The 12,786-nt window shown below is 38.8% G+C and overlaps 1 protein-coding gene across 2 annotated transcripts in view; it reads left to right on the top strand.

Annotated features, from left to right (window-relative positions):
- LOC128600327 (solute carrier family 45 member 4) overlaps positions 1–10,580 on the top strand; it is a 51,317-nt gene extending 40,737 nt beyond the window's left edge. For both annotated transcript variants that reach the window (XM_053612707.1, XM_053612708.1), the window contains exons 4-9: positions 2,027–2,215; positions 4,193–4,372; positions 4,636–5,696; positions 7,319–7,418; positions 7,839–8,050; positions 8,974–10,580. In XM_053612707.1, coding sequence (XP_053468682.1) covers positions 2,027–2,215; positions 4,193–4,372; positions 4,636–5,696; positions 7,319–7,418; positions 7,839–8,050; positions 8,974–9,339 — 2,108 coding nt within the window. In that variant the 3' untranslated portion in view covers positions 9,340–10,580. The remainder of the gene's footprint in view (positions 1–2,026; positions 2,216–4,192; positions 4,373–4,635; positions 5,697–7,318; positions 7,419–7,838; positions 8,051–8,973) is intronic.
- Positions 10,581–12,786: the final 2,206 nt, after the last annotated feature.

Here is a 12,786-nt window from a genome sequence, read left to right as displayed (position 1 = left end):
ATATGTTATTTAACACTCTGGTGCTGTGTGTTTGTGAGAAAGGGTCGTATAATATAGTGTGCAAAACCTGTTTCTAGCTCCGTTAACCTACAGCCAGGTCACACTGATTTATACCTATGTATGTAATTATGTCATTGGACTTTAAGAACCACTCACTAATCTAATAGCTAATTTAAGGTGCAAGACATACATTACCCAGGTAAAACATACATATACTAAAGCTACAAAACATACACCCTTGATGGTACCAAGCCAGCGACCCTTTATTTCTGAGAGTGTATGACTAAATCAGTAATTTTCCCAATAATTTATAAAGTGTAATCTAATATAATTTCTCAGACTACCTTTGATTTCAATGTACTGTTGTGTAAATGTAGCAAATGAAAAAACTCCTTTAGTAGTCCTTAAAAACAGAAGAGTAAATCGTAGAGTGCTATACGTGTTAAAACATATAAGCATTAATGTACATCAGTCTTTCTTTGGAGAAAAATTGGGCAGTGTTTTGCATTGTAATTTGATTGCTTTTGGCAGCTTTTTTACTAATAGTTTATGATTCATTGGTGTTAAAAATACAAGACAGTAATCAATAAAGAAGAAAAGCATTGTAATCTGAGTACAATTATATCCAAATGGGTCATATTCTGATTACAGGTACTTGATTTTTTTTTGTTAATGTTTTAGAAAATGTCAAAAGTGCAATACTTTTATAATGGAATTTATACAGCTGGTGAGTACAAGTATAGACATTATTTTAGAAAGTGCCAAATAAACCATAAAAACAGTGAAAACCAGAACCATAAACTTAAACAATGGATACTAGACAAAGACATGCAGACTAAGGACAACGCTGCGGCACACACGACAACACAAGAACAACAAAATCTGGACAATAAGGTGCTGAAACAAAGGAACTTGTATAAAAGTGCTAATTAGGGTGAAATGAGACACAGGTGCAAGCAGTAGGAAACGTGATATGGTGGGACTGATGGGTAACATAGATCAGCACCCTTTTGTCGCATTCCTAACAACTTTTGACAATTTAATGACAATTAAAATATTAAATAGTCCAATTTTAAGACTTGCAGGTATTTATTTAAATAGACTGACACTATTTTAATTTTGAGAAGTCAAAATTAAAATTGTGTATGGATATAATATGTGCCCCCTGTAAAACACACAGGTGATTCGGATATTGCTAATACATTTATGTAGCTTACTTTTAAATAAGTTTGATGATAATTGGTGTTTATAGCAGAGTAAATTATACCATAACTTATTGATGCCATTTTAAGCAACCAAGTGGTAAAAGTTAAATTCCAGGTGAAGACTTCGATTCTATATTGTATGTGAGTTTATGTTAGAACACTCAGCATATTGGGGAAACTGGTATAATCCATTTTGCCTTGGTTCTGAACATCTAAACATTTATTTTGTAATAGTATTATTTTGACAATGTACATACAGTTCAAAATTATTCAAAATGGTTCAACTCCCAGTGCAAATCAGGTTTATTGTCAATATTCACAGACTTTCGGCTGTTTGCAATGAACAAATCAAACAAAAACAATTGAAATAGTTCAACACAACGAATGCTTCAAGTTGTTTCCTCAAATTCAGCTGAAAATGCAACTTATAATGATTTCTCCAGTCTCAAAATGATTCAACCCCATGAATAGATTCCCTCACAACAGCACAAATATGCAAAACAGGTGTTGTCTCATGCACATTTGACAAGCCTGATTAGCAATGGGGGTTGAATAATTTTGATTGCAACTATAGAATGACTAATAATCTAATAATACGTAATTATGATATTGTGACAACTCTAATTTATACAAATACATACTCCTGTGTACATAAAATTACTACCCAACACTGGTCTGATGTCTGATCCTGCTTTCTCCCCAGCAGCGTGGGTTAAATCCACATGTAATGCACCTCTTTCCAGGTCTAATCTGAGAGCACACATCTGATTTGAGTCATATACTGTATCTTAACCTGCACCTCTGTGCTGCTCTTTCTGCAGGTCTTCCAGAACAGTACTACAGCCTGGTGTGGTTCCTGAGCCCCATCTTGGGCCTCATGTTCACTCCTTTGATAGGATCAGCCAGTGACCGCTGCACTTTGCGCTGGGGTCGCCGCCGGCCCTTCATTCTGGCACTGTGTGTGGGTGTGCTCTTCGGCGTAGCGCTCTTCCTCAACGGATCTCTAATAGGTGAGCCCCAGGATGGGTGTGGAGCTTCTTGCTCAAGCCCCACAGGACATAAATATACAGCGATACTATACTATAAATGCACAAAGAGGGCCTTGGAGGTGATGAACTAACCTTGGCTGACCTTGTTGTGCTGAATATGTTCTTAATAAGGTAGTCGTATTTATATAGAAACAAATGCATCAATGCGTTTACTTGAGGAAATGATTTTACTTGTGCGATCAGTTCAAATCAGAAATCAGTACTAAAATCGTTCGTTTTAAAAATGCACTTTTCTAGACTCACTTCCTGTTTCTGTCAACTGTGTCATGTCTTTCTCAAAACCACAGTTTCTATTAGCAAGGAACAAAGCACCTGACACCTTAACACATGACTTTCACACACTTATTGTAGTTTATTTGAACTTCAATCAGGTTTACAGTAATTCTTCAAACAACAGACTGAAATGATAAATGCAATATAGCTATATGTGTCTTCTTTATCAGTGCTGATGGTAGTATGAATCTCAAATCCCCAAACTACAACATATCGCAAAGTATTGCAGATGATAGACACACTCATGGGTTTATTAACCTAATCTTAATCTGTTGCGTCTGTAGCGTATAGCCAGCATGGAGCCAGGAGTGGAACATTTTCTTACAATGGACCCCTGTGCAAGCTTTACATTTAGCCTCCATTCAAATAAAGAATTTGAATATGCATACCCCAACACACTCAAAAATGTCATTAATCAGTAACCTCGTAGCCCCGGGCAGTAGTACTGTCTACACCTGCTTAACATGGGTCAACACTAAAAACAACAAGTCATTCACAGGGATGTAAATAATGACGTTTACACCCGCTTCACTCTTTGCCATTGGACAATTTCAACTCATTTAGCAGTCTTTTCATAAAGTTTTTAAAGAGAATTAAGGTGTTTAAAATATTTTTAGGCTACACCTAAAATCACAATTACAATGACATTTTCAGTGTACAGTACTTTAAAATAAACATTAGTTAGTTAATATTTGCAGTTGAATTATGACATGGCGTGTGAGCCAGCTTTGTTTCTGAGTGTGACCTCTTTTTACTCTTTAATAGCGGTTTTGTGATGGAGAGAAAGAGAAGGAGAGAGTAAACTATCTGCTCTCACACTACTCATAATGAGTACTTTGTGTATGTGTGAGTGCGAGACTGTAAACCCGGTCCGTCTCGGTGACATGGGAAAGGACTAGGAACCAGTTCACAGGGAAATATTTCCTGTTGTGCCCCATTTTACCTTTTATTGGCTATCTAGAACAACTTCCTGTCTCCTGTATCCAGCATTAGCTTGCTGTGTGCCGCTCTATTGTCAGGGGGTGGGGGGGTGGGGGGTGTCTTACAACTCAAACATGAAAGTTAGACCGTTTGTCATTCTTGCGTTCTTTCTGCCTCTCCTTTTGTCTATCTCTCTCGCCTTCTCAATTTTTTTTCTTACTCTCACACCATCAATGTCAAACATTATTTGAAAAACAAAACACAAATGTACCCTGGACATCTCAAACCTTTGTACCTCATGTGGGTGGATATTTGAGCTTCTTTGTTTAAGCCAAGAACGGAGTAAAGTTTGATTAATTCTATCGGAATTTGTCAGAGCCCGTCAACTGGTAACCATGAATGCTATGTTGTAAAAATACGAACAATTGTGTTGTTTTTAATGACCGTTTCATCGCAGAATAATGAGATGTTTTCTAATAATATTGCTTTTCTTATAATAACAAGATATTTTCTTGTAGTAACAAGATGCTTTTCTTATAACATGATGTTTTCTTGCAATAACAGGATGTTTTTTGTAATAACAAGATGTTAGTAGAGATGTTTTTTTTTTCTGTGACAGTAATGTACTTCTGTAGGTAGGTACAGTAACTCAAGCCAGTGATTATTGCTGGCTTGGCTTGTTCTCTTGTGTGCTCTGATCATGTTGTCCTGTTTGTGTGTGTGTGTTTGTGTGCTATGTGTCAGGTTTGGCTATAGGAGACGTGCCCAACAAGCAGCCTATAGGCATCGTTCTGACGGTGCTTGGAGTGGTCGTGCTGGACTTCTGTGCTGATGCAGCTGAGGGGCCCATCAGAGCATATCTGCTGGATGTGGCTGACACAGAAGAGCAGGATATGGCTCTCAACATCCACGCTTTCTCAGCAGGTACATTTATATATGTAAACGCCTAAACACACATCTAAATACCTTTACATTTACATTTATTCATTTAGCAGATTGCTTTTTACAAGCGAAGCGATATATCAAGCGGAGAAGAATACAAGTAGTGCTACCATACAAGATTAGGTTAAACTAACATGAGAGTTAGTAGGAAGTTAATCAGGACCTAATTAGGATTTACAAACTTTGTGCACTGTGATCAAGGTCATAATCCAAACTGCCTTACTAACCAGAGTGTGTATCTTTAGGACTGGGAGGTGCTGTGGGCTATGCACTTGGTGGTCTTGACTGGACAAACACCTTCCTTGGTCAGGCTTTTAAGTCCCAGGAACAAATCCTGTTTGTGTTTGCAGCTGTAATATTCATCGTCTCAGTGACACTGCACCTCTTCAGCATTGAGGAGGAACAGTATATCCCGCAGCAGGAACGACTGGATGAGGAGGCTGATGGGACAGCCTCTGATAAAATGAATGTCCTGTTTGGTCTTCCGACATCGCAGCAGCAGCTCGATCTGATGTCTGAGGATGTGCCCTATGAGCGTGAAGTCCACTCAGTTGAGCCAGAGCTGGACTTCCTGGATGTGGAGCTGGTGCGCAGTAAGAGTGACTCAGTGCTGGCCATGGCTGATGGCACACTGGAGCATGAGGCACTCTTCTTGCGCCAGATAGAGCCTTCCATCTTTCATGAGCGCTTATCATCGTACCACGGCAGCCAAGAGTTCCCACATGGGCGCTTCAGCTTCAGCCGTCACTCATCCTTGGTGCACGAACCAGAGGGTGAAGAGGTGCCACTCCATGCAGAATCCAAAGCCCCCAATGGCCAACCTGCAGGGAACAGTGATACCGTCGGACATTCCCAGCCGCTTCCAACAAATGCGCTCAAATCCTCCACTGCTGGAGCTGCCATCCGGCGCCGGCGCCACACCTTCTACCGCCAGTCGTCCTGTACTTTCTCCTACTATGGACGCCTGGGCTCACACCGCTACCGCTACAGGCGTGCCAACGCCGCCGTGCTTATAAAACCATCACGCAGCATGAACGACATCTACGAGATGCAGCAGCGTCAGAGGAGGGGGCAGCGGCACAGGGCTCGGCACCAAAGTGGAAACACTACATCGAGCGGAGACACTGAAAGTGAGGAGGGTGAAATGGAGACTACTGTACGCCTTCTCTGGATGTCCATGCTAAAAATGCCCAAAGAATTACTGCGGCTGTGTCTTTGCCACCTGCTCACCTGGTTCGCCATCATCGCTGAGGCTGTGTTCTACACTGACTTTATGGGACAGGTCATCTACGAGGGTGATCCCACGGTGAGTTAATAGGCACATAAGGATGGCACAATAGTAACATTTTAATTGAAGACATGTAATAGAGGTGTAACGATGCACAAACATTCTAATTCAAAATTCAATGCAAATACGGTGATACCTCGATATGATACATTTTCAATGCTCCAGAAATAAACACTGCCTGTGTATGTGCCTTAGGTTTCCATTTTTAATTGAATAAAACATTCAACATTATAAAAGGTACAATAATTGAAAATTAATAATGACAGTGTTTGTGTGATCTGTTCAATCTCTTAGCTGCATATAATGAAGCAAAAGCTGTGTATTATTTTGATAACATAATTCAACATGCTTAATTAAACATTAGCTCTCTGGCCAAGCTTTTACAGGTGAACATGGTTACCAGGTCTCAGCAATGTTTCTACCCCAATTACATCACAAAACCCTGCACAAAAGACCTTAAACTACTGTAGCGCCAAAATGTTTGGGAATTGGAAACTGAAAATGCACTTTTTTCTTTCCACCTTTACCGGCATAATTTTCCACCTGCATCCCTGTTTTGTAACAGGAAATTTGATGTAAAAACTGCAACAGCCCTATTAGGGTGATTTTCAAGACATGCAGCTCTCTGTAGCTCAGATATGTTTTTGAATCATGCATTCTCCTCCATAGCGAGAGGTCTTATATCTGCAGCCATGAACTTACCTGTGTGTATGCTTGTTTTTGTCTGTTTTCAATGCAAGGGTATTAATGCTGGCTAGTATACCAGTACCGTAAAATGCTAGCATATTAGCTTGTGAAACAGCATGTTTAGGAAAAGAGCGGCTGTTTGTTTGTTTGTTTGTTTGTTTGTATGTATGTATGTTTGTTTCTAATCTCTATAGCCTCTCCTGATTTGAGATAAAGATGAAGGTACTTGTTCTAGGGCAGGAGTGTGGGTGTGATTAAATTTAAATATTTATTACACCTCACAAATTTATAAGCAGTATTTTATAATGAGTAACCAACTTTATTATGCAGTCTGATGCATGTATTCCTTGAAACGAAGATAGCTCACATCAAACAATACGGCATACCATATTGTTACACCCCTAATATTTATGCATACAGCAGGGCTGGGTGATTTATAACCCTGTGAACCAGGAAGTCATGGTTGAACAATTTCCTGTTCCTAGTCACTCAGGTGTACTAACAAAAATGTAAAATATCAACAGGAATATACTTCAAATATATTTTTCTCATATGAATTCATAGGGGTGCCAATAATTGTTGCACACCTATATTTAACAACGATTTTTTTTATATATATAAACCTATGTTGTGCTTGTAATTGTTTGATATCCATGAGAGCAGAGTATTTTGTTTTTAACAAGATCAAAAGGTTAAACAATAAAGACCGTTTTTCACAGCCTTCTTTGCTCATATTGACCAAGGGTGCCGATATTAGTGGAGGGCACTGTACATTTAATAAAAGTTTCTGGAGTCATAGCAAAATCATCTGGAATGTTTTCCACAAAGAAAGAGTGAAACATCAGTGTATTTTGTTAATTATTCATTGTTCAGGTTCTGAAATTGTCTTCATGTTGATTGTCAGTAGGTTATATATTCTAGATAGTTCTGAGTCCCTGTGTTTGTGCTCTTAGGCTCCTTCAAACTCCACTGAGCTGCAAAACTACCATAAAGGAGTGCAGATGGGCTGCTGGGGCCTAGTAATCTATGCTGCTACTGCTGCTGTCTGCTCAGGTCTGTTAAATACAATATAACAAATCTACAATATGATGAAGAGTCTCAGGACAAATATGCAAATACCTAGATGTAATGTAGTTTCTTTTTCTGATGAAAATAATTCTGTGTAATTCCTCAATCAGTGGTAGTCTATAGGTACGGCATAGGTTTCCCAGGATACACTGATATAATCTCCTATAGAGAATATAAAGGGATTCTGGGTTCTTGCTACAGTTCATGTTGTAGAACTTAAATGTATAGTATGTAATGTGGGACCAATCAGAGCATAGATAAGACCATAAGCGTATTCAGAAACAAGTTAAAAAAAAAAAAATTGACCCATGGTCATATGTTCCAAATGAAAATATTGTATTTATATATCACGGTTATAAATTTTTGTAGATTTTATTCTATATCTGTTTGTTTCTTCTTGTAAAGCTTTACTCCAAAAGTACCTGGACAACTTTGACCTCAGCATAAGGATCATCTACATTCTGGGCACCCTGGGCTTCTCTGCCGGCACAGCCATCATGGCCATCTTCCCCAACGTCTACATGTCCATGGTGATGATCAGCAGTATGGGTATCATCTCCATGAGCATCTCCTACTGTCCATATGCTCTACTGGGCCAGTACCATGAGATCAAAGAGGTGAGATGGCACAACATCAGAATAGAGAGAAGAAAAAAAAGTGAACTCAGTGGCTCTGTTTGTGATGTGGGTGTGAGTGCCAGATGGGCTGATTTGAGTATTTCAGTATATACTTGGTATTAGGCCAGGGGTGTCCAATCTTATCCGTAAAGGGCCGGTGTGGGTGCAGGTTTTCATTCCAACCAAGCAGAAGCCACACCCGAGTCTATTGAAAGCCAAGATCAACTGATTAAACAGGTGGAATCGGGTGCTTGGTTGGAATGAAAACCTGCACCCACACCGGCCCTTTGCGGATAAGATTGGACATCCCTGCATTAGGCAAATTATGCAAATTATGCATATTTTTAAATATCAATGTTAAAACATTGAAATGTGGGCCCCATTCCTATATTTTGCCTAGGGCCCCCAAATCACTAAACCCGCCCCCGCAGAGGAAAATGGTCAGACTTGTTCAAGCTGACCGAAAGATGAAAGTAACTCAAATAGTCTGTAACTACCATTTATAACAGTGGTGAGCAGAAAAGCATCTCAGAACATGCCAAATCTTGCAATGTGCATGGGCCACAACAGCAACAGACCACATCACATTCCACTCCTATCAGCCAAGAATGGGAATCTGAGGCTACAGTGGGCACAGGATCACTGAAACTGGATAGTTGAAAATTGGAAAAACCTCACCTGGTCTTTTTCCAAGTGGTTGGCTAGAGTGGAACCTGATGTGGTTCTTTGCTGTTGTAGCCCACCTGTATCAAGGTTTGGCATGTTGTGTATTCGGAGTGATTATTTGAGTTATGAATTAAGATGACACACATCTGACTGTATTTGCTGATACAGACTTGCAATGGTGGATTTTTCCTTTAAGGAACAAACAGGGCTTGGACCATACAATTCATTACCTATGATTCTTTTCAACTGTTCCACAGTATATCCATCACAGCCCTGGCAACTCAAAGCGAGGCTTCGGCATCGACTGCGCAATACTGTCCTGCCAGGTGTACATCTCTCAGATCATCGTGGCGTCAGCATTGGGTGCAGTGGTGGACGCAGTGGGCAGCGTGCGTGTCATCCCCATGGTGGCATCCGGTGGCTCCTTCCTGGGTTTCCTGACCGCTTGCTTCCTGGTCATCTATCCAGGAGATGGTGATGGGGAGAAGAGTGAGCAGAACAAAGCTCTCACTAATTCCAACAACAGAGAGAATGACACCAGCACAGAGAAGCCCACTGTCCTCAAGCTTACACGCAAAGGCACCACCACAATCTGCAAAGTGGAGTGCGAATCCACGCTGTAATGAAGATGAGTGGCCGTGGAGCTCACATTCCCTCCATCCCAGCAGAGTTCAGCTTACACAGGGGAATGATGTAGATTTAATTTGTTTTTTCATTTGTTTTGGGAGGTGGCATTGTCAGTCTTGATCCTCATGGCCACCAGGGGGAGCAGGACACTCGAAATGACAAGGGCATTGTCGTCTCTCTTTCTTTCTATACATATATATTTCTCTATTTAAGCATGCACGTCATCCAATCAAAGATCCTACTTCCACTCCAAGTGCAAGACTTAATCCTGTAATCTAATCTAATTGAAATGAGAATTATTTATGTAAGATAATCACTTGGATTCTAGGTTTTGTTTCCATTGACGATTATTCCTTCATGTTTGATTGTTTGGTTTTATGGCCTCCCGTCCAGGAAGACGAAGTTTCCCAAGTACATTTACATTAAGTAATATTTACTCCTTGTTTTTATACGTTTATACGTGTCAACTCGTTGTGGCTTTATGTGAAGGTGTGATCAGCAGCAAGACACCCAAAGGTTTAAAACAGACTCAAATCCTTGTTTCTGTATTTCGTTAACCTTTCCATAGTGTTTTAGTTTGTGCAAAACTGCTAAAAATCTGTCCTGGGAGAAGGAATTGATTCTCCTTTAACGATTCCTACCTTTTCCAGGGTCCTCTGCTCCACCTATGAGCAGTACATATAAAAAATTTCAACACATATCCAAATCTTCCACCCATTGGTGGAAATGCTTTACTGCTTAACAAATAATGTCGTAACGAATCTCAATGCTGCGTCTGAGTCTTCATGGAGCAATGGAGCGAATGAGTAAATATGTGAGAATAGTGGAAGATCCCCTGTGTATCTTTCAGTTCAGTTTTCATTTGTAACAGGATGTGATTGGAGTCAGCTCAGTGTTTTTGTAGTTTGAGTGCCTGAACGTGGGGCTTGAGGTGATTTGGTAAGGTGCTTGAGGAGCATTTCAGTGCTCACTGTTTTCACATTTTGGCAGAACTTAAGCTGTGTAGTGAATTCAGTAAAAAAAAAAATAAATAATAATAATAATAATTTGGTTTTAGTTTAGTTCTTGACCTTTCTGTTTGCTTCTGTTGAACGGAGGGTGCTTGGGACTGAAGTGCTGCACCATCACTAGTAATGTTTACATTCTCCTTCACTGCTGCATGTTGGAAGTCATTTTTAGACCCTTCCACACTGAGATCTCCCAATTTTCTTGTCATCTCTGGCACCTTGGCTCCTCCGTGGCCTCTGATTCAGTTCCGGTTTACTCCACAGCCGTGCAATACACCTGTGATGGTGGACGCTGGGGTGGTTGTGTGCTTAATCTTTCCAGCTGGTCTTCTGGGATTGTTACATTTGGTGTAAAGTGGTGAGATTTCTGACTTACTAAAGGCTGGATGACCAGTAATGATCTTAAGTCAGGACCCTATTGAGATATTTACAAGACACGATATTTACTTCCATGTTGCTGTTTAGCATGTCAGACACTCTGAAGCATGTTGACAATGTTTGTGTTTCCCTCGAAGCAGATTTGTACTTATAGCAATCTTTATACAGTATTAAAACGAAGTCCTAAGCTGAAATATGTTTTTTTGGAATGTTGATTAAAAGAAGAAGAAAAAAAACAATGAACCAAACTTGAAGAAATATATATGTATACACACAGCTTATTTTCAGACAAATCAGACACAGTTGCAATAATAATGTTACTTGCCTCAGAACGTGTGGACGTTTGAGCGCTGAATTTTTCTACCTAGTGAATGAGGATGCTGCATCCTATATACTAAAGAAATGCAATACATTTTATGAAGGCCATTTAGCCTCTATAATGAACATGTAAAAAACATGTTATAATGCATTTATAAGGCATTGTTGTTAACATTGAATTGTTAAAATAACGTGTCAAGTATTAACGGTGTACCACAACGACACTATCTGTATCTCTAACTGTTTAGTTCTAAAATAAATAAATAAATAAATCCCTATCTATATTCTGTTTAAAACATGAAGTGGGTGTGGCCTAAACCAAATGTAATTTTTTCATTATAATATGAACCCAATCACAATGCTCCCAAAGGAAAACTCTGGACAAAATTCCAGAGGAAAAAAAATTCCCCAACATCAGCTACATCATTCAAGGTCATAATTTGTCTCAACTTGATATATGTTTGAGGGATTAAAAAAAAAAAAATCCTGCTCACAGGTTTTTTTTTTTTGGTACCTATTAGTTTTGTCTGTACCAACCCATGATATTTTCTTCCAGATTTACTTGGTTTCATTTCCCAAAGTATAAACTAACTAGTAGACTAATTTAAACTACCACAACTCTGAGCAGGCAGTTACTAATGATGGATGAATGAACATTGTAAATGCACTTTGTTACTGTTCATGTTAATGAGCATGGTCTTTATTTGTCCCACAAGCTTTATATCTGTATTTATGTCCGTTTAACATTATCTGTCCTTTCCAAATACTGTATTCATATTCGATTATATACCGAATAAGAATTTTCAAAATATCTCACACTTTATGTAGAGCTGTCAAGTGCTGCTTTATACATTCTTATAAATAAGAAAAATAATAAATATTATAAAATATTTGAGTTATAGCAAAAAAATAATGCTACAATACATTCAAAGTTTAATACATCCTGAGTTCAAGAAAATACAAAAATTGGAAAAGTATAGTGCTCAATTTATCTGTTAAGCATAATATGCAAGCTGAGTTTCCTGGACATGTGTTATGTACACTACATTGTACTGTATTAACAATTAATAACGTAAAGTGCAATTTTCATTAATGATTATAATAATATGTACAGTATAATGCCTTTAAAATGTTTCATAACATAGATATGGCGGATATAGATATGGATATAAATATGGCCTTCATAGAAAGTGTTACTGATATGTACTCATTACTTAAAATATTAGAGACTTGGCATAAGTTATTGGACAGGTCTCTATTTTTATTTTTATTTTTTAAATACTTGAAGTGTGCTGTGTTAGTTTTTTTCAATGATCCAAAAAAGTGTATGGTAAAGACCTGGATGAAGGGATGCTCGGTTGGACTTGATTTGGTTAGCTTTGCTCTATAAGGAGGTGTGTTCAAGTCACATGAATGTAACTATTATCATATTATTGTTTTACTATGAGCAAAAGATCTGACATTGCAAAGAACTTGCACACGGGCTGTCATCCCTGACTCGGATTATGCATAGTCTTGGACTACGAAGGATTTCCGATGAAGTCACATCTTTTACTGTGCAAGTTAGTTCAAGACAAGGCTTAATCCTTGTCTAAAAGGATGCCCGCACAGAGTTTTAAGAATCATCTTGCAAAAGAAAAAAAAAAAAACTGTGGATATTTATTTTTCAGCGCTTTCATGTTATACAAAATGCTTTGGCTTTATTTAAGGAAGAAAATATAATTGCAGAGAGATCTATTA

This window comes from Ictalurus furcatus, chromosome 24, assembly GCF_023375685.1.
Source record: "Ictalurus furcatus strain D&B chromosome 24, Billie_1.0, whole genome shotgun sequence".
Classification (NCBI taxonomy): domain Eukaryota; kingdom Metazoa; phylum Chordata; class Actinopteri; order Siluriformes; family Ictaluridae; genus Ictalurus; species Ictalurus furcatus.
Note: the sequence above shows the minus strand (reverse complement) of the source record. Positions and strands in the feature narration are given on the sequence as shown.